The sequence below is a fragment of the Balaenoptera ricei genome, chromosome 15 (assembly GCF_028023285.1).
Source record: "Balaenoptera ricei isolate mBalRic1 chromosome 15, mBalRic1.hap2, whole genome shotgun sequence".
Classification (NCBI taxonomy): Eukaryota; Metazoa; Chordata; class Mammalia; order Artiodactyla; family Balaenopteridae; genus Balaenoptera; species Balaenoptera ricei.
This window is the reverse complement of record NC_082653.1, coordinates 421,779-443,923: the sequence shown is the minus strand read 5'-3', so window position 1 is coordinate 443,923 and position 22,145 is coordinate 421,779. Positions and strand designations below refer to the sequence as shown.

The window sequence follows — 22,145 nt, the reverse complement described above, 5'->3', positions numbered from 1 at the left end:
ACCATCTGGGCCATGGAGGTGCCCCCAGAACGGGCCGGCGCCAGATGGACCCCAGGGAGAGCTGCTGTCTGGCCAGGGCCCCCCTGGGAACAAGTGGTGACTCGAGAAATCAAAACAGAAATGGGAAAGCAAGACCATTCCCGAGAGGAGATGAAGGCAGGCGGGGGAAAAGGGATGGGCCACCCTTCTCCTCCCACCCCCAGGCTGTCTTGGGAGGGGGGCAGAGGAGGCACTGGTGGCGGGGGGAAGCTGGGCAGCCTCAAATGTGGGACGGGCTCACGACCCAGTCCCGGAAGCGACAGGTCCCTACTCAGAACCCAGGGAAGCGGGGCCCAAGGCTGCAGAAACCAAAGAGACCCCGAAGCAGCCTGAGTATCACGCCCGGACACAGCCCCGTGCACCTGGGAAGTGCGGTCAGCAGGTGCCAGGCGGCACCACAGGTGGCCCCATGTGGTGGTTCTATGGCTCCTCCCACAAACACATGCTTGGAGGTGAGCGGAGGGCGGTGGGTGGACCGCCCGCTCACAAAGCGCAGGACCCGGTCCACGGAGCCAGGTGTGCAAGGCAAGGGCGGCGGGGTCCTGGGGACGCACGAGCTCCCCGCAGAGACCTGCACGCTAGGGTGGTGCTGAGCACCGAGGCAAAGACGCAGGAGGTTCCAGACAGCTGAACCGAACATGAAGAGGGAGAGAGCCCGGTGGGCCTCCCCATGAGACGCAGGAGGACAGAGGGTCCCCTCTGTCCTGAAGGGGCTCAGCCAGCCTGCCCCATGACGGCCCCCAGAGAGCAGAGCGACTTCCATGACTCGGCCACTCCTTAGCCGCCTTGATGGGTACACGAGAAAACTCAGACCCAGCCTGCTTCGTGGTGCGCCTTTGTTTTGGAGGAAATTACTCGAAGCTGCAGACCCAGAGGGCACGGAGGCAAGAACCACCATCAGCCAATCCACCAGACTCACCCAAAATGCCTCAGACAGCTTTCACAGAACAGTTCAATAATTGCAAGAGACTGGATTTCTGACTGCGGTCCTTGAACAGGAGTCAGGATCAGAACCGAAGAGCCAGGGCAGGCAGTGCCAGGAGCCAGGGGCCCAGGCACCTTGGGGACACGTGGCCACTGACCGATGTTTGCAGACACTCCCGAACTGGAAGTGCACATTTGTCCACGCAAGCTGCATAGGAACTGGGTTTTGGGGTGTGGGGAGGGCCCACCTCAGCAGAGCCCCTCAGGTGTCGAGCGCCCTGGAGGCGCTGGGGCCCCGGGGAACAGGCTGAGAGATCACAGGGGCCCTGACCAGGGCCGTCATGTCCCGCAGGGCAGCACACCCTGGGTGCCTCCACCTGGATGGGTCACACTAAGGACACTACGAGACACTAAGGACACCGTCGAGGTGTAGCATCGGGCTACTGCTGACTGAAGCTCCGGAAGGATACTTTCTTTTTTTCAAACTGTGAGCCTTTTCATATTTTTCTGCCAATTCCTAAATGTTATATCAGTACTGATTTTGCATTTCTAGCCACTAAGTGTAGGGATTAAATCGAATTGAAATGAAGGCTTTGCCTCTGTCTGCACGGGCTCCTGTAAGACTTAAGTGGGTCTCAGTTCCGGGGCTGGAAAGGCCAGGATCTGGGTCCAGCAGGGCCCTGTTCCTGGGGGAGGCTGCTTCCTGGCTTGCAGACGGCCGCCTCCCCGCTGTCCTCACCTCGGTGGGTGTGCAGACGGAGGGCAAGCTCCAATGCGACGCAGATGCCGAGGGCCTCCGTTTATCCTGATGACTTTCTCACCGGCCCCATCTCCAAATACAGCCACACCAGGGTTAGGGATTCAACATACGAATTTAGGGGACACAAACATTCAGCCCATAACAGACTGAAAACTAAAAAACACCAGGTTTCAAAACCAAAATTTTAATGAAGTTATATTAACAGTTTAAGTTCAAAAGCGTGTAAAAGAAATCGAGATTAGCTGAAAGATTCCAACCACATGTGAAAAGCTAAAAGTTGGGTTTTGAAGAAGGATGTCTGGGGTCTGTCGACTGAGAACTGCCATGAGACGAGGCGTGGGAGGGACCGGCGAGCACGAACCACAGACACACTTCATGGGTCGACGTCCTAAAGATGCTGGTGGGTGAGCGGTGAGGGTCCACGAGATGCAGGGTGACCGTGAAGGAAATGAAGGCCATCAACTGAAAAATCCCCACATGAACATTTATGACTCAGGAAAGGCACCACCGTCCAGGGAATCAAGACCAGACACGCCTGTGAGGCTGTCAGGCTACCTGCGGTCACTCGGTGACCTAACCTAGAGCCCTCGCGGGTCCGGTAAAGAGCCAGCTGCACAGCCCCGAGCAGCTCGTGAAAGGACACGCGGACACGCTCCCAGCACCTGAGCGCACCCTCCATCTCCCAAGCCTTGCGGTCTGTCTGCTGAGAAGCCCCCAATTCCGGAAACAGCACTTGGGATGCCTCCCAGGATAGGGGTGACACCAGTCAAACGAAGCTTGGAAGGAACTGGTCATTCTGAAGACGAGAGTCAGTGAAGGAGACCAGAGGGGCTGAGGGCACTTGACTCTCCGACGTCATCCTGATGGGCGGGGCACACGCACAGCACGGCCTAGGGCGCCCCACGCTGGCCCGGGTGGGCTCCTGCGCTCACTCTGGCACCCACTTTGGAGGTGCAGGGAGACCCAGTTTCCCCAGAATTTCTTGTTCAAATGAGAAAGCGGAGGAAAGTGCCCAGAAGGGAGAGGGTGTGAGGCCGACCCTGGGCCCTCCCAGGTCCTGAGCCTCCTGCCCGGCAGACAGGCTGGGAGCCTGGCGAGGGGCAGGGGGCAGGGGAGGTGCCTGGGGGCACCGGCCAGGCGCCAGGAGGGAGAGCAGGTCCTTCCCAGGCCCTTGCAGACCACAGCTTGACTTCAAAAGGAGGGATTAAGACGATGAGGTCAAAAACGAAATTCTACAAACAGAACAGGGAGTTGAAAGCAATAGTTAACATTGCAACAAATCCTTTCATAGATAAAGAGTTTGATGTTACCTAAAGCCACAAAATAGGCTCTTACTAGATTATTGTTATCAAAAAACTAAAACCATTCCAAATACTCCGGGGGGGGGGGGCGGGGGGTTGGGACCAATACAGCTGTCCTACCCGTTAGCAGTAGCAACGGCTTTTCTTTAGCAACTTGACATTCACGGGTTAAACTCAGACTTCATTTTGTGCTGCTTTCAGGTGGATCCCAGCAGGAGCCGGGAGAGCTGGGAAGCCAGGCTCGGACCTGAGCTTCAGGAACGGCCTCCAGCCCGAGCCATCAGCCACCGTGTGTCACAGGACTGTCCCCAAGTCCCCTCCAGGCAGGGACAACATCTCCTGAGCGAGGACCCCAGGGGCTCCTTCCTTCAGCTGCTAGAGCTCATCCACCAAGTGACAACCCTGAAAACATCTCATCTAACATTTTGCCTCTGAACAGTCTTTTGTGACGAACTTAGACTCAGTGACTTAGGAAAAAACCTTAAATGGTGATGTTAAAAAACTTTCAGAGACTTCCCTGGTGGCGCAGTGGTTAAGAATCTGCCTGCCACTGCAGGGGACACGGGTTCGAGCCCTGGGCCGGGAAGATCCCGGCCTTAGTTGCCTCGGAGCAACTAAGCCCATGCGTCACAACTACTGAGTCCACGTGCCACAACTACTGAAGCCGCACACCTACAGCCCGTGCTCTGCAACAAGAGAAGCCACCGCAATGAGAAGCCTGCGCACCGCAACGAAGAGTAGCCCCCGCTCGCCGCAACTAGAGAAAAGCCCGCGCACAGCAACAAAGACCCAACGCAGCCAAAAATAATAAAATATTTTTTAAAAATGTGCAGACCCTTTGAGCCAGCAATTCAACTACAAAAACAAAAAACAAAAAAACTGACAAACCAGGGGCCAGATGAAGTGCGACGGGCTCGGCTGTTAGCTGTGGGGCGGTGGACCCCTTCCGGGTCACCTGATGGTGCCGCAGGGGGGCGGCACTGCTAGCGGCTGGACGGGGAGACCGGCCACCAAGACAGGGGACAGAGTGTGTGTAGCCATTTCACACATGCGTGTGACGGCAGGAAATGTCCCCACACCGACCGCCCGGGGCAGGGGAAAAGGCGCTCAGGGCTTCTTCCCCAGGCTGACCTCTTTTTAATAAACAAGGCAACCAGGATGAAAAATATCAACATCTAACTGTAAAGTGCCAAGTGCTAAATGTAAAGATTGATTCTAGAGCAGAAAGGGGTTTGGGGGGGGGGGTCCTTCTTCCTTTAAGTGATACATTACAACATTTTGAAAATTTCACTCACTTACAACCTTTAGCTGAAAAGCAGAAAAGAGATTATAATTAAAATAAACAGAATTTCTAAACAAGTAAACTAGAAGACGCTGTGTGAGCCGCAAAGTGGGGAATAAACAGATGATGCAGCAGAGGAGGGAGCAAGTCCAGGGCCGGGGGTGATGGGACAGGGCCCCCCTCACCACGAGGGCCTGGTCGAAAGCAGACGTTCGGTTTCTAAGATTTCCCCAAATCTCCACTCTTCACGATTCTCAAAGATGTTCCCAAGCTGCCTTTGAGAGGCTTCCTGCAGATGCCCCAGCCCAGCTGGCGGCCTCTCATCCAGGGAACAGGCACCCCGCGAACACAGATGTGCAAACAGCAACACAGCGGAACCTTCTGGACGGGTGGAAACTGCGGGGCCAAGGCTGTCTCCCCGCGGGACTCCACCCTCCCGAGTTACAGCTCAAACCAGACCTTAGTCCTAACTTCCGCTAGACCTCACGAACAATGCAAAATAAAGTTCAAAAAACTGTAATTATGCACTTTGTCTAAAATCTACCTTCTTACTTAATGTGTCTAGGGTGTATTATTTCTTAAGTGCTTCTTTATCCAAGTTAAATTCAAGTTACCTCATTTTCTTTAACTACCAAAATGTTTTCACTTCATACAAGAAATTCTCTTTAATTAAAAAAATATATACAGCTAGTAAGGCAGTTCCACGGGCAGGTGGTATCAGAACAGCTGGACCCCACATGCAGAAGAAGACCGTGAAGGCGGACCCCTCGCCTGCCACATGCAAACATCAGCATGCATCCCAGGCCTGCAGTCACGCCCAATCCTCCAGGGGAACCATGGGAGAAACCTTTGTGACCTTAGGCAGAGGTCCCTTGGATTAGACCCGAATAGCATGAACCACAAAAGAAAAAAGTTCACATACTGGCCTTCATCAAAATTTAAAATGTCTACACTCTTCAAAAGACACCGTTACAGGAAGAAACGAGCCAAAGGCTGAGAGAGAATGTTTTCAGAGCACACACCTGACGAAGGACTTGCCACCAGGACACTCGGAGGACGCTCCACTCAGCAGAAGACGCTTCCCCAGGAAGAGGGGTCAATGGCAACTAGGAAACGACGCTCGTCATCAGAGCGGGACCCCGGCCAGCACAGGGTGCTGGACGGCCCAGCTCTCAAACCCACCACCATGCACAGCCCTGAGCAGAGACCGCTCAAAGGAAGACAGGGGAGGCTGGTGAACCCCTGAGAAGACACTCAGAAAACCATAAGGAACCTAGGGGCAGGACAGGAATAAAGACGCAGACGTAGAGAATGGACTTGAGGACACAGGGAGGGGGAAGGATAAGCTGGGACGAAGTGAGAGAGTGGCATGGACGTATATACACTACCAAACGTAAAATAGATAGCTAGTGGGAAGCAGCCGCAAAGCACAGGGAGATCAGCTTGGTGCTTTGTGACCACCTAGAGGGGTGGGATAGGCAGGGTGGGAGGGAGGGAGACGCAAGAGGGAGGGGATGTGGGGATACATGTATACGTATAGCTGATTCACTTTGTTATAAAGCAGAAACTAGCACACCATTGTAAAGCAATTATACTCCAACAAAGATGTTAAAAAAAAAAAGAAAGAAAACCATAAGGAGATGCCCCCACGCCCTCCAGAACGGCTAAGATTTAAAAACGAACCCAATCCACGTTTGCAGGACGCTGACACGAGTGTAGCTCGCACACACCGCTGGTTTCTTGCACGCTCGCTACCCGACGGCCCAGCAGCCCAGTCCTGGGGGGAACGCAGACGAATCACACAACTACTCGTCCTGGGACGTGCACGGCAGCTTGATCATGATTGCCAGAAATCACCCAAATAACCCAAACGTCCATCAGCAGGTGTGTTACAGCAGAGAACGGAATAACGTCTGGCAGTGAAAGGATGATTTGTGGACGCACGTGACGGCCTGAGCAAACCGTGAGAGCATGTTGGAAATCACAGCCAGGGACAGATGAGAAGTTCCCGAGGCTGTGGAGGGAAGCAGCCCAGGGTCCCCTGGTGGTGACCGTGCGGGGCCAGGTTGGCTTCCTGGCTGTGATGCTGACATGTCGGCATTGGGGGAAGCTGCTTAACAGGTACACGGGCTCTCTCTGCATTATTTCTTACAAGTGACTGTAAATCCGCATCATCTCAAAATGGACACAAGCGGACCGCACAGCACACCCTGTGTGACGCCCTCCCTTGCGACCCCCAGGCTGGCAGGAGGCGGGGTGGGGTGGGGGGGTGTCCAGAGGCTGAGGGGATGTCTTGAGGGGGACGTCTGTCATCCAACGGCACATGTACGGTGGGGGGACCCAGCCTCAGAAATGCGGGCTCCGGTGAGAGGCTGGCCGGAGTGCTGGGATGAGGTGCCGGTGTCGGCCCCCTGAAATTCAGAGAACGAGGCGGGTTCGGATGATCAGATGCATAAACATGTAAACGCAGCAAGACGTTAGCAGGCGGAGAATCTCAGCGCAGGCGGAGCATCTCAGCGCTGGCGGAGCATCTCAGCGCAGGCGGAGCATCTCAGCACTGGCGGAGCATCTCAGCGCAGGCGGAGCATCTCAGCGCAGGCGGAGCATCTCAGCGCTGGCAGGCTCACTTTCGTTTTTCCAACTTTTCTCTAAGTGTGAATATTTCCCCCAATAAAATGGCAGGGAGAGAGACAATAAATTATTCAAACCGTACGCTTGAAATCGGTGCAGTTTATTTTATTTTTTAAATAAATTTATTTATTTTATTTTAGGCTGCATTGGGTCTTTGTTGCTGTGCACAGGCTTTTCTCTAGCTGAGGCGAGTGGCGGCCCCTCTTTGTTGCGGTGCGTGGGCTTCTCATTTCGGTGGCTTCTCTCGTTGTGGAGCACGGGCTCTAGGCGCGTGGGCTTCAGTCGTTGTGGCACGCGAGCTCTAGAGCGCAGGCTCAGTAGTTGTGGCGCACGGGCTTAGTTGCTCCGTGGCATGTGGGATCTTCCTGGACCAGGGCTTGAACCCGTGTCCCCTGCATTGGCAGGCGGATTCTTAACCACTGTTCCACCAGGGAAGCCCTGTGCAGTTTACTGAATGTATATCATACTTAAAACAATAGGAAAGGGAATGGCAGTTTTCACCAAAACACCTCGTTATTATCTGTGTTCCCATGATGGTCCCCAGGTATCTGGGTCTTAATCTCCGAGACCGTGAACATGTCACCTCACGTGGCAAAAGGGACTTTGCAAGTGTGGTGGGAGATCACCCTGCCCGTCCAGGGGTCCCTGTCCACACAAGGGTCCATCTCAGAGGAAGAGGGAGGCATGAGGGCCAGAGACAGAGAAGGGGATGCGGCACCGGAGCTGAGGTCCGAGTGACACGGGGCCACGGGCCAAGGAACGTGGCGCCTCTGGAAGCTGGAAAATGCTGGGATTCTCCCCTGAGCCCCCAAAAGGATCCAGCCCTGCGAACCGGTGGCATCTGGGCGACAGATAATACAGCTGGGCTGCTTCAAGCCACTAGGTCTGCGGTGATTTGTCATAGCAGCAGGAAACGGACACGCCCCTAGAATCACCTCTAGGTCTACACCAAAAACACACATGCCACCAGCACCAGAAGGCATGCGCCGAGGGTCCTGGCAGCCAGGCCCATCAAGGTCAGGACAGAGCCCACGGCTCAGGAAGGGGCGGGCACCCCCGGGGGCTCCTCAACAGCAGGCTGACCGGGAGAAACCAGCACACAGAGGCCGAGTCAGGACACACTGCCTGGGGAGGTGGTGCCCAGGACGGGCGTCTGGGTGTCTGGGGGGTGGGTCATGCCCCCCTTGCCGGCTGAACATCTGGGATTTGACTTAGAAGAGTCAAACGTGCATGTTCTGCTTCCATTTTTTAAAAGTTTGAAAAAAGCAGTAGCATAAAAGTTTTCAAATGAACAGTTAAAAATTACGTTCACAACTCCTTTTAGAATCTCCATTTAAAACGTAAGCTCCTAAGCTGTGCTTTTAAGTGTATGTATGTAAATACACGTATATACAGCAAATACAAAATATACGACCATCTCCCTGGGCACTTCAACACAACCAGAGCCTCCTTGTCCCTGGGAGGTGGGTGCCTGCGGGGCTTCGGTCCCCACGCCAGTTGGCACCCGGGGGGCGTCACTGTCACAGTGTCCAAACATCAGAAGAAAACACACACTTGGTTGAAGAGGACAAAACCCCTCAAATTCAAATGAAAACGGGACCCAGCGAGGTGGTGGCATGTCTGCGAACCCGCCTGGAAGCAGCAAAGGCAGGTGACCTCGGTGTCAGGTCAGCAGGGGGCGCCCGCGAGACCAGGAAGAGCAGAGACGCACCCTGCAGCAAGTGAGCCATGGAAAAGCTACCAGACAGCTCTGCCAAGAGAAGGGCCCCAGCCAACCCCCGTCCCTCTGTCTCGAGCGGAGCCTTGGGGGTCCCGAGAGTGACCGTGGGCCGCGCCCACCTGTCGCCTCCCAGGGGCCCCGCCTTGTCCTGACCCACCCAGACCCAGACCCTCCAGCTCCTCCTCAGGGCGGGGTCGGGGGGGTGGCCCCGGGGGACCAGCCTCGGCTTCCACATCTAGATGATGAGAGACCTCAGGGGCTCTGTCTTCATGAACTGAACTTTCTAGAAAGTCCAGGAACTTCCATTTCATCAGAAAAGAAGCTCCGCTGGCCATTCAGCAAAGCCACAGTGACGAGGCTCTTCAATCCAGGTGGTAACTCGGAAGTGCGGCCTCAGGCCAGGACTGGGCGGCCGGGGGGCACAGGCCAAGGGTCTCAGGGCCAAGCCCCGCCCTCGCCCAGGCCCCGTCCCCAGCGATCCCGCTCTCCTGGGCCAGCACGAGGGCCCCTCCCCACCTCCCTTCTCAGCAGCAGGTACGTTCCCAACGTACCGCCGCCTGAAGACCACTGCTGAGGTGTCGGGGCAGCAGCTGCCCCCTGAGCACGGCCCCAAGGTCGACCAGAGGAATTCCAGGCAATTCCGCTCATTTCTGTAAGGAAAACATCTGGGGGTACAGCCAAGGGAGGGGCTACCGGCCTGGCTTCAGCCCCAGCATCGAGCTGCGAGGGAGGAGACCCTCCGACCTGGGCAGGGGAGGGCTGGGCCCTGGTCCCAGCGGGACGGCAGCTGTGAGCTTAGAGCATCCACCAGGGTCTCCGGGGGCCACCTGCAAGCCCTGAACCCGCTCTGCTCTTCCAACGTGCTCTTCAAAATCCCAGGACGCCAGGGTCCGCCCTTACCGAGGTTCAGGGATAAACAGTTCCTTCACAAGACGCACACGCTTTATTCTAGCTCAGAACTTTATTTCTGCAGATGCTTTTCGGAACCCGTGTGGGATGTCCGGATGGGGCACCTGGGCTCTCCTGGCACCAGCTTCTGAACGAGTACAACCCACCGCATCGGAGGCTCACGGTCTCGGGATCATAGACAAGGGGCCGAGGCCGGAGCCGGCAGCTACCACGGGCCCGGCCTGTGTCCATCGCACCTGCACGTGTAAACGCCGTTTCCCACAGCTGTAACCCGGAGGTACATTTCAATGGATGTTTTCTTGGAAGCTACTGGGTTAGAAAGCACTTGGCTGCCTGCTTGGAAGAATCACTTTTAAATGCAAACAGGCCCCAGAGTCCCTGACGCCGAGGTGGGGACACACAGGGGACAGGGGGGCGGTCCTGCTGCAGGGCTGGGCATCGGAGCATCTTCGTCAAGCGCCCTGAGGGATACGCAGGAACCACCTGACACATTCCTTTGGAAAAGGGCCTTTTCTCCCATAAACGGGATGAGAATAAAACCATACTCTCCTCTGAGATGTAATAAATCTTTAATGAAAGCAAACTCTCCTCCATTGGGGATCACAATTTACGCTTCCAAACCCCAGCCCAGGGCCAGGGCAGAGGAATAAATGGCCACCGTGACGGGCAGAGCCGTCCCACGCAAGCCCACACCTCGGGTCCTTGTCTTAGCAACTCAGGGGAAATCTCGCAGTTGCCTTGGTAACCCAAGGGATTTCAGACATTAGCAAGAGTACACCAGCAGAAATCACTTGTTGGATTCTAAAAACACCTTCTGCTCGACAACTGCATTTAAAACATCAAACCCACAGGCTTAAGGAGCGTCCTCGTTCTTAACGTGTTGATAGGCTCTCCGACCTAGAGCCTCCAGCCCCGCAGCCCACCGGACGACTCGTGATGCAGCAGGTGTAGGACAGGACGGGAACGCTCTGCGGCCCTGACCCACCCAGAAGGTTCCTTAAGTCAGGCCCTGTGGACGCTGCTCTCCAGGCTTTAGTCAGAGCTAAAGGGATGTTTAGTCGTCACGGAGAGAGCAGACACAGACGACCACCGTGCCGACCGCTGGCAGGGAGACAGGTGGGCTTTCTATCATCTCAGAAACTTAACCTTCTTCTGACTTAGTTCAGTTACACTCAACGGTTCTGCGGGGGGCTTCCCATCAGGGACATTGGCAACGTCATGACCAGGGGTGGGCGGCTCCTGGCATCCAGTGGGCGGAGGCCAGGGCACTGCCGATGTCCTACAGCGCTAAGGACGCCACCTCACACAGAATCATCCTGCCGAGGGGGAGACACTGGTGAAACCAGCTTGGGCTGAACCTGCAGGAGGCTGGCCCAGCGCTCGGGGCTGGGGACACACAGGAGCAATGAGAATGAGAACCTACAAGAAAGGCTACAGTGTCTCCTGGGGGTGGTGAGAGAGCTCTGGAGATGGATAGTGGCGATGTATTTAATGCCAACACACTTAAAAGTGGTTAAAGGGGTGAAGTTCATGATACGTATGTTTTACCACAATAATCAAGCTAGTGTATCAAGAGCCCCAGGGTTGCCCACCCAACCCCAGCACAGGCCTAGCACTGGAGACACCTTTCAGGGCTTGTGCCCACGGTTCACTGCCTTCTGTCCACCTCTGAGCCCCCACTGACTTCTAACCTCTTTCCTGGAGGGGCCTTCCCAACGTGGTCACTTGCCGAGAAGCCTCCATCCTGCTCTGGACCAACCCCTGTCCCACCAAAGCCCCTCCTCACTCCAAATGCAGCCCTCGTGGCCCCATCTGCCACTCGGGAAAGCTCGGTGCAGCCATAGTTATCACATGCTCGGCGCCAGCAAGAGCACCTGGCATCTAGGAAACATTTCATTTGTTTACTAGCCTGGGAGACAGACAAAACCATCCTCCAGAGGGTGAAGGCCGGCGTCAACAAAGCTAAGCTAAGAGCCCTCAGGGCTGACGGACTCGGGGTCCAGAAGGGGCTCCCCCCCTGCGCAGTAACGCCCACCGGCTGCTCTGTGGGCGGACCACAGAACCCGCACTTGCTGGCAACGAGGAAATACCCCTCATTGGGAGGGGAGCTTGTGGCCACGAGCCCTCACGTGCCCAGGACGAAACACACACACGTGGTGTTTCTTCCACGTTGACAACAATGGCCGCGGCCGGAGCCCACACACCTGGCCTGTCCTTCCCTTCCACCCGAGTCACGTCACTTCGTGCACTTCTTCATCTTTTTAACGCTGTCACGTTTACATCTTTAAAAATTAAGTTACCCCACCCAGTGCCTACGAGAGGCTCCTCCACACCCCACGCTGGGGCTCCTTCCGGGTGTCACCCCGCCTTTCCAGCTCCAGAAAATCCCCAGCCCAGCGCGCCCGCTGGGACGCGTCGGCCACTTTCCCTGCGCTCACACCGATTTACTACAGAAGGGGGTGACCCGCGGGAAGCCACCAGCGTCAGCCTGGAGAGGTGCCACTTCATGGACAAAACGAGCGGCCCCGCGGCCACCGACAAACAGCGCCTTTGGGCTGTCCGTGGCCCCAGGGCGCCTGAGCCCGGCCTGTAACAAACGAAAGGCTTACTTGAGTCTCGGCTGCCGAAGGGCCACCCGGACGTCGGGAGGAAAGACGGCAGCGGGGAGCCGGCGCGGCTGTCGTCCTCCGCGTGCTGCGTGATGTGCCGGACCGTGTCTTTGTTCTTCCGATTCTTCCTCCGGCCCGTGGGCTGCCAGCCGTCCCCCGCAGCCTGCTCGGAGAAGGAGTTCTGAATGGCAGCGTCCCCGGCGGAAGGCGGCTCGCTCCCCCCGTAGTGGGTCGGCGAGAGCTGCTCCTCCTTGACGTGCAGGGGCCCGCAGCCCACGTCGCCGGGCCACAGCGGCTGCGAGGGGAGGTCGTCGGGGCCGTCGGCCTTGGGCTCCTGGTCCTCCTTCCCGTAGCTGCTCCCACCCTCGTGGCAGCTGGCGATGGCCGAGTCCCCGGAGGAGTTGGCGGGGCTCGTGCGCCGGGCCAGCCACGGAGAGATGCTCCTCCCGGCCATCACGGCGGAGATGAGGGCGTCCGCGCCGCTGCCGGGTGGGGCGCCCACCTCGAACTCCGAGAGCTCGTCTGAGGCGTCCGGCTTGATGCTGATGTCCAGCGCGGCCTTGATAAAGTCATGGCAGGCCTGCACGATGTCCGTCATCTGCAGGAAGCTGGCCGCTGACATCACCTCGATGACGTTCCTGCTGGTGAGGGCCAGGTGGGCGGAGTACATGAAGTCGATGATGGCCTTGAAGCCCTGCGCCGTGACGATGTCCAGGTGCGTGACCGTGGCCTGGTCGGACGCCTTCTGCACCTGGCAGTAGAGCGTCTTAAAGTAGCGGCTGCTGCCGAGCAGGACGTTCTTGTGGGCCTTGAAGACCTTGCCCTCGACCACCACGCACACGTCGCACAGGACGCCGTGCTGCCTCTGCTCGTTGAGCTCGTGGAGCAGGTGCCGGTAGTGGGACGCGATTTCCATATCTTCCCGCCGGTTGTTCATCTGGGATCCCAGGGTGGTCTCTTCTACGGACTCTGTGGGGCAAGAACGGAAGGGTTACCCGCACGGTCGACACACGCACCGAGGGAGTTAGGAGGGTGCACGGAGGGCGGCCGCCGGGCACAGGGCACTCGATGGTGGGCACCTGAACCAGCGTCCAGTTTGAGGCTCACCTGTCGTCGGGCACACGGCGCTCTGAACAGAATCCTACACGCTGCAGCCAACCCTCCGAGCAAACAAATATTCCAGAAAGGAGAAGAACACCCATCCACAGTCGAAGCGACTCTCTCACCCAAACAGAAAATCAGAACATCTAGGCCAAGTAACCCAGGGGCACCTTCATCCCTCACCCTTGAAGAAGCACCCTTTAAAAACAAAGCGACAACAACACGCTACACAAACAAAACCCCTAGAACAGTGAGGACTGAAGTTGGACGTCCACAAACTCCCAAACTCCAGCCCGAGCCAGCCCCAGAGGGAGAAGGCCCTGTGACCAGCTCAGCCCCCAGGAAGGTGTCTGGTGCGGGGAGGGACCCCAGGCGATGAGAACCCCCTTCGCGGTCCCAAGCACCCGAATCATTTCTTGACTTGGGCCCCACGCGGTGCTCTCCCCAGACTCGTTCCCCAGATCTTTGCTGCTCCCAAAGTTTCCCGGGGCCACCCGACTGGGCAGACAAAACAACAGAACTTCAGTGCCGCCCAGACTGGAGGCCAGAGCCTGACCAAGGCCGAGGTGTGGGCAGGACTCCCTCCAAAGGCCCCGCCGGGGGATGCATCCTGGCCTCCGTCAGCTTCTGCGGTGACCGGCAATCCTCAGTGTCCTTGGCTCGTGGAAGCATCACCCACCTCTGCCTCTGCCGTCTCCCTGTGTGCGTGTCTGTCCCAGTGTCCCCTCCTACAAGGACACGGTCATATCGGATTAGGCCCATCCTACTACCTCAGTACAAATCACATCCAAACTAGGTCAGGTTCTGAGGCGCTGGGGGCTAGGACTTCATTGTACGAAACCTGGGGCCAGGCTCACCACATAAGATGCCCTGCAGAAGACAGGTCTTTCCTGATAAACACACCGTTTTCCAGCTGGTCAAAGGTGCGGACGTCCGTCCACCTTTCCCGGGGTGGGGGGGGGGGAAGGGCGGAGAGCGGGGGCCGCCTCATTTGTGCAACACCTTCCTTTAGACTTTACGTTTCGCATCATCATCTGAGGTCACCTGGAAACGCCCACAGTCCCCAGGCTGGGAGAACGAGGCTGGGGAGGGTCCAAGCCTTTCACTCCCTTGTCTCCCTCGACAGCCCACCCAGCACCGGCCCTGCCAGGCGAGAACAGAGACCCCCCCGCTCCAACCAGCCCCCCGACTCAAAGACCAGAAGGAAACACGCTGCTTCGATCAATCGTGTGACAGCAGCGGGACCTGACCCTGCGGACGGGCCCTGAGGAGAGTAGGCAAGCTCAGAACTGGCTGCGGGGGCCCTCGGCTCACAGCTGACACCAGGGGTGCTCGGCCCTGGGTGCGTAGACCACCCCCGAGGGTGGTCAGCAGCCGGTCTGCCCCTCCCCCAGGGCGTGGGAGGCAGGGAGGGGGACAGACAGGCCGTCCAGGTGTGGCTTCACACCGCACACCTGGCGTTACGGACTCAGGTTAGCCAGACGCTGAGGGAGGAACCAAAACACACGTCAAACCAGGAAATCGACCATTTAAACTCAAAGCATCGGCTTCATGCCCAGAGTCCACGCGGAGCTCCGGCCGAATATGGGGGGAGGTACCGAGAGCTCTAAGGACCCCGCATTCAAGTTAGGGAGAGACATGTCTCATCGCCTGGCTTCCTATATGAATAATAAGCCTCTTTACTCGCCAGTGAAACAGAGAGTCTAAGAATTAGGAAGAACACTGAAAAGGGGCAAAATGCCAGTGCCATTTTAGAGAAGCAACAACTACCTCGGGGGCTTGCGTTTCTCAAATAATTTCAACTCATATGGAAAGTTCTAAAATAAATTAATATTCAATCAGAGCAGCTTAAAATCAGTTATGTACTTCACAGAGATTTTGTCGTAAGAAAACACAATTTTCATTAGGGAAAAAAGTCACCTGTACACTAAAAAGAAAAGGCATCTAAAGGAATGATAATCAAAAATAGATTCGTCTGGGGGACTTCCCTGGCAGTTCAGTGGTTAGGACTCTCCGCGCTCCCACTGCAGGGCACACAGGTTCAGGTTCGATCCCTGGTTGGGGAACTAAGATCCCAAGTGCCGTGCGGTGCAGACAAAAAAAAAAAAAAAAAAAAAACAACAACAGATTAGTCTGCTATGGAAGTATTAAGGATACACGTAATTTATCCAGGAAGCTTTAGGGGAATAACTGAATTTGCATTACAAAGTTGGTAATGTCTCCACATCAGTAAGAGGTCATGGGGGTCCCACCCACCTGACTGCAGCAGAAGAGCAGCTGCCCAGTTGCATGTCAGCAGCTGTGACCCTAAAAATGGAAGCATCCTGGGTAGTCACATCATATGAGGGCCTGATAAGAAAGATGCAGGCTTCAGACTAAAGCACGCTCACCACAGTTTTTCTTTGAGGGCAAGGGTAGCAGAGCATCTGCTACTGTCAAGTGAAGATGCACCTGGCCGTGGGTCACACAGCTGTTCAGAGAACACACACCTGTGGACCCACACCCGTTCACAGGACACACATCTGATAACCTGACTGTCATCTCTGAATTACCTGTGCTGCTGCACAGATCACAGGGCACTTTCATGCATCCAAAGGTCCACGCGGGCAGCCCTGTGAGGAAGGGACCCTCCGAGAGAAGCCTGCGGTCCTCAGGGACTCAGATGCCACACTGACAGGAGCAGCTAAGGCTGGGTGAGACCAAGGGGCATTTGTTGCCACACCGGCACCTGAGACTTCACCAAAGTGACCCACGTGCCACCTGGAAGCCACACCATCTCTCCAGTGTTTTTACTTCTCCTGTGGGGTCTCTACTGTCTATTTTATTTATAGCTTGCTAATCTCAAGACACTTCAGTTTCGGACAGAATCACTTATGAAACGTGACCACTTCGGTGCCAGAACAACTTGAATCCATGTTCCAGACCGAACTCCAAAAGCTGCGTCGTCCTGCACAGTGCGGGGCTCGGGGCTGGCCGCCCTCACACGGGTAACCTGGGGCACAGGGACCATGCCAGAGACCCCACAGCGAGGGACGAAGGGGGCAGCCGCGGGTCTGTCCTGCCCAGTGGGCAGCCTGCCTGCTGCAGGACCCATTTCCAATCCTGCAGCCTCCGGGAAGGGCGGAGGTGGTCTCCAAGCTGCCAGGCAGGGAAACTGAGGCTTGGAGATTCCCAGAGTCCGGCCGTCGGGGAGCCACCAAGCGCGTGCTGGGCGCCACCATCCCAGGCCCCCGAGTCTCACTGTTGCGAGACAGCTCCCACGACCCGAGAGACACAAGTCTCGGCTGCTGAGCACGGTGACCCAGGGGTGAGGGGGGCTTTGAGGTCTCCCCCAAACAAGCCGCACTCAGATGTGAGCACAGACCTGCTCTGCCAGCCTCCTCTCTGAGCGGCAGGTACCCGATGTGGGTGTCAGGGGTGCTCCCCTGTCTGTCACTTCCAGGGTTCAGAGCCCCCGGCACCCCAATCCGAGAGCACCTCCCGAACCTTTTCCCTACAGCATCTGAAGGTAGAGGGGTCTCAACCAAAAGCCATCTTCACAAATTATCAGCAGGAGCTATGTGTCTTATTCACCCAGCGCGTCCATGAGACCACTGATGCTTCGTGGGCAAAAGCCAAATAAATCGCCAAGTCTCAAAATGCACAAGAACCATGAAACGTGGAGACTGCTGTGAGTATATTTCATTTGCTGCACTGTGTGTTCAAAGTAGTAATTCTGGGAGCTGGATGGGGTATTTTTTTCCTCTGGTACCTAAGGAGCTCCACCTGGAAGGCAACTGGTTTCAATAAGAATGTAAAACAGTGGATGCAATTTGGACGTGTGTCCTGCTGCACCCAAACAAGCCCCAGGTCTGTACAGGGACCTGGGCCCCTGGTGGGCCGGCCCCTCCCCCAGGCCAGTCACCAAGTCTCAGTCCAGAAAAACCCAACCCTAACAGGTAAGTGCCTCCAACACCCACAGAACCTCCTTGCCAACACAACTTCATCTCCCTTCTCACTTCTGCATTTTCATTGCACTCAATTTACACTTCCTTGAAATTTTCCTTCAAATGTTACCTAACAGGCAAATATTGTTTTAAAGCGGAAGCAAGATACCTTTAGTGCTAGAACCAAGCCGCCCCATGCTGGCCTGCAGAAGCCAAGCTGCTCCCCGCAGGCCCCGCGAGGCCGCTCCTCCACGCACCCCCCACAACCGGCCGAGCCCATCTAAACGGCCCTTCCACAAAGACACGGGTGACTCTCTAGATAACTACGCAGCGTGAAAGCAGCTGGACAAAGGAGACAGTGCAGGAGTCCCTGCCGTGAAACCGGAACCTGCAAAGCGACCTACAGGGAAGGGGACAGAAGGCAGGTCAGGGGCTGCCTGGCCTGGGGACAGCGAGGGATGGAGACCCCAGGCGTGTGCAAACCCATCCAACTACACTCTCTGATGAGTAGTTTGTTGTAAGCAAATCATTACAAGGTCGATTAGAATCTATTTTTATGGAAACATTCTTGTTCAACTACAAACGTGCATATCTATTGCCTTTTGCTGTGGGTCGCACCGTATCCCCCAAACTCACTCGTTGGAGTCTTAATCCCCAGACCTCAGCATGTGACCTTATTTGGAAATAGGGCCCTTGCAGATGTAACTGGTTAAGACAAGGTCGTTAGGGTGGGCCCTGATCCAACGTGACATGTGTCCTTATAGGAAGGGGACACTGGGACACAGACACCACACAGGGAGACGGCTATGTGACAACAGTGATGAGGCCACAGCCAAGGAACCACCAGGAGCTGGAAAGATGCCCGGGACAGAGGGGTCGCGGCCCTTGCCCTCCAACTTCTGGCCTCTGGGACTGCGATGGAATAAATCTCTGTCGGTTAAGACATTCAGCCCCGGCTTCTGTCAGGAGCCCCAGGACATACCATATCTACCACGGAACACCACTGACGCCAACGGGGTGATTCAGCGTAGATGAAAAGCACTCTGATGCTTCCCGACAAGAGCCCGCGCTGCCTAACCCCGGGCGGCCCACGGGCAGGACCCTCGCTGCACGGACACTACTTCCCTCACCCCGAGGGTTACGACGTTCTGAAAAACCCAAGGTCAAGACACCAACGATGGGAAATCATGTTATAACCCACAGTTTATATACATCGTATTGTCAGTGTTCATGGTTGCCTTTTAAGATTTAAAACTGAGCTCCTGCCTGGAAAGAAATACCCCACATGCGTTAACAGAAGTCATCCTTAACTGCCTGATGGGGGCGGCTTCGCCCAAAGTTTCTCCGGTGACCACAGTCTGACGCCCTTGGGTGCTGGAGACCTGCGTGATCTCAGAAGGCAAAGCTGTGCCGGCAGGATGGGCCCCGCCCCGCCCCGCCCTCTCCCTTGCTGCCCCCTCTTTGGGTTCCTTCGCCTCCATCCAGGCTGGAGTGCCCCCCCACCCCGCCTTTCCTACCTGCGTAAACGTCACCTCGCTCTCAGGGTGCGCACCCTGACCGCGTAGGGCCAGACGCGTCCTGTGACCGCGGGGACCCCCCCTTCCAAGACCGTTGGGGCGGCTTCCCCCACCCCCCGCCTGCCCAGCTCTCACTCTCAGCGAGGAAGGACCCACAGAGTCCCAGGGTCTCACCCACATACCGGCGTTGCCCCAGGCCGTTTCCGCAGCGGCCCCTGTGGCGCCCAGGAGCCTGGAGCTGCGCTGGGTGCTGGCGCCCAGGCTGAGGACGAGGCCCCCCCAGCCGCGATTCCAGAGCAGCACACAGGTGCCGCGAGGGCGCCCGTGCTTGGGGAGGGGCCAGGATCGGGGAGGCGTCCCAGATGGGGGCACAAGCCAGTCAGGACAAGGGAGTAGGGGCTGGGGGTGGGGCGGGGGAGAGGGCCCCAGGAGGAAGCAGCACGTTGCAGTGGCGCTGGCCTCCGCACAAGGCCCCGCGAGCTGCCATTCCCGGGTTCAGGGCCTCGGCGGGGGGCCCTCCCACGCTGACCCTGGCCTGCGGCTAAGCAATCCTCAAGGGGGCCGGAGAGGGTCCGCCTTCGCACTCCAGGTCTGCGCTGGCGTGGAGACAGCACAGCCACCCCAGCGACCCAGCCGAGCCCTGACCCTGGAGGTGCCAGGCCACCGAGCCACCGCCCAGGCCGTTCCAGCCCAGGCCCAGAGGACCGCGGCCCTGACCCACGGAAGAACCGCAGAAGTCGGCCCCAGCACCTTGGGACACAAGAGCCCCTGTGTTTCAGGATGGTCAGAGCGCAGCGAGCGGCGGCCAAAACACAGGCAGCCCAGAGACGGCACGACACCTTGGGCATCTGGCGGGAGACAGCACGCGACAACGAGATGGGGCAGGGCCAGGGAAAGACCCCGCAACCAGCCAGGGCGGTGCCAGTGTAGGCCTCAGGGTGGCACTAGCCACCAAGACCGAGAGCCCAGGGCCCAACACACTGAGGGGAGACCTGGACTCTCAGGGGAGATCAGCCCCCACCCCGGGGGGTCCCAGATGTCCTGATTCGGGTTCTGGCACAGGGGAGGGTGCCCAGGGCCCTGGGAACAAGTGTAGGGGCAGGGAGAGAACAGAAGAGACCAGGCAGGGACAGGGGAGACCTCCCATAAAGGCCTAAGTGAGAGCCAAGGCCCCAGCTGGGCGCGTCGGCCCGAGAGCTCTGTCACTTCTGCTGGTGGGAAGCTGGTGGGGGGGAATTTGTTTTGTGGGACTGGGGAGAGAAAGAGGAAGAAAGAGGTCACCACTTTACCTGTGCTCCCAGGCACCTCCTGCTACACTCGACTCCCATTCTGGACGTTTTGTCTCTAAACCACGCTTCATCATAACGGGCAGCTAAACTATCAGCTCCCTTGGGCTGTGCTGGGGCACCGGGCAATACAAACGTGCTTGTTTTACAGGTGGAGCGACAAAGGCAATCCCTGCTGTGGAATACGAAAGGGATGCAAGCGCCCAGCTGCTGACACTGCCTCCTCCTCCAGGGAGCCTCCAGGGGATCCTCCCACTAGGCTCGCAAGGTGCCTCTGTCACCCGACACCTTCACACCTTCCCGCCGAATCTGAGAGCTTCTCCACACAGGGACCACATCTTGATGCTGAACAGTCCCGGTGCACACCCTTGGGGGTCAACAAAACGACAGTACCGGGCTTCCCTGGTGGCGCAGTGGTTAAGAAACCGCCTGCCAGTGCAGGGGACACGGGTTCGAGCCCTGGTTCGGGAAGATCCCACATGCCGCTGAGAAACTAAGCCCGTGTGCCACAACTACTGAAGCCTGTGCTCTAGAGCCTGTGCTCTGTCACAAAGAGTAGCCCCCGCTCGCCACAACTAGAGAAAAGCCCGCATGCAGCAACAAAGACCCAACGCAGCCAAAAATAAACTAACTAATTAATTAACTAATTAATTTTGTTAAAAAGACAGGAGTACCTTTTTCACCTGAAACCTGGGATATTGACATCTTACGTTTTAAAATCAAGAAATATTGTTTAAATGTCCCATCTTAACTGTTGACAGAAGTAGAAGCAGACAGCACCTTCTTGACCCTGGGTGGGCCTGAGGGTGGACCGTGAGGCCGTGCCCCCGACCAGCCACGACTGGCCACACGCCCCACGACATCCCAGTGCCACATGCTGTGGGTCTCGCAATTCAGAGCTGACACCGCAGGTGTGGCTGGGAAGTGGGCTCCAATGGTCTGCGTCAGTCACAGCTCACAGCAAAGCTGGGGGGTGGATACAGAGTCACTCGCTATCGTGGGGTGAATTTTGTCCCCAAAAGACAGTACCTGTGAATGCGACCTTATTTGGAAATTGGATCTTGGCAGATTTAACCAAGTTAAGACCCAAGTGGGTCTGATGTGTCACCGAAGGGGGAAATCTGGACACAGACATGCACAGAGGGACAAAGGCAGAGACGGGAAGGACGTGGCCACAAGCCCAGGGGCTCCTGGGCCCCAAGAGCTGAAGAGGCAGGAAGGACCCTACCCCAGAGCCCCCAGAGGGAGCACAGCCCTGGACCCCTTGCTAAGAGGGAACACATTTCTGCTGTGTTTGCCATCAGTTTGCGGCACTCTGTTACAAAAGCCCTAGAAAAAGCCACACATCCACTCAAAATTTTTGTAAATTTTTCTTAAAAAGAAAGCTGATCAGCTTAACAAGGCAGAAGAATGCTTTCCAAGGGTTTTAAATCTGAGATACACTGTGACTCGAGATGTTAACTAACACTTGTGCTCCCTGCCGCCAAGAAAAACATAGAATCTAAATAGGAAGTAACGTAAAAGCAATGCCTGTTCTCAAGCCATAGGATGGACTCTTTTGTTGTCTTTTTCAACTTTTTACTTTGAAACACTTTCCAACCTAAGGAAAAGTTACAAGAATAATTCAGAGAACTTCCACCTAACCCTTAACCAGAAACACCACTCTTTTTTTTTTAACATTTTGCAACATTTGTTTACATCAAGTAACTGCTGGAATCTTTAATAGGTCTTTCTCTTCTGTTTGTTTGTTTATAAATTTATTTTATTTATTTATTTTTGGCTGTGTTGGGTCTCCGTTGCTGCGCACGGGCTTTCTCTAGTTGCGGCGAGTGGGGGCTGCTCTTCGTTGCGGTGCGCGGCCTTCTCACTGCGGTGGCTTCTCTTGTTTCGGAGCACGGGCTCTAGGCACACGGGCTTCAGTAGTTGTGGCACGCGGGCTCAGCAGTTGTGGCTCAAGGGCTCTAGAGCACAGGCTCAGTAGTTGTGGCGCACGGGCTTAGTTGCTCCGTGGCATGTGGGATCTTCCCAGACCAGGGTTCGAGCCCACGTCCCCTGCATCAGCAGGCGGAATCTTAACCACTGTGCCACCAGGGAAGCCCTATAGGTCTCTTTTTTCTTAAAAGTTGCATTGCTGGAAACC

At 56.5% G+C, this 22,145-nt stretch overlaps 1 protein-coding gene across 1 annotated transcript in view; it reads right to left on the bottom strand.

Annotated features, from left to right (window-relative positions):
* Positions 1-22,145, bottom strand: part of ZBTB46 (zinc finger and BTB domain containing 46) — a 57,741-nt gene that overhangs the window by 24,604 nt on the left and 10,992 nt on the right. Inside the window, exon 2 of the mRNA XM_059897173.1 lies at positions 12,176-13,144. Coding sequence (XP_059753156.1) covers positions 12,176-13,112 — 937 coding nt within the window. The 5' untranslated portion in view covers positions 13,113-13,144. The remainder of the gene's footprint in view (positions 1-12,175; positions 13,145-22,145) is intronic.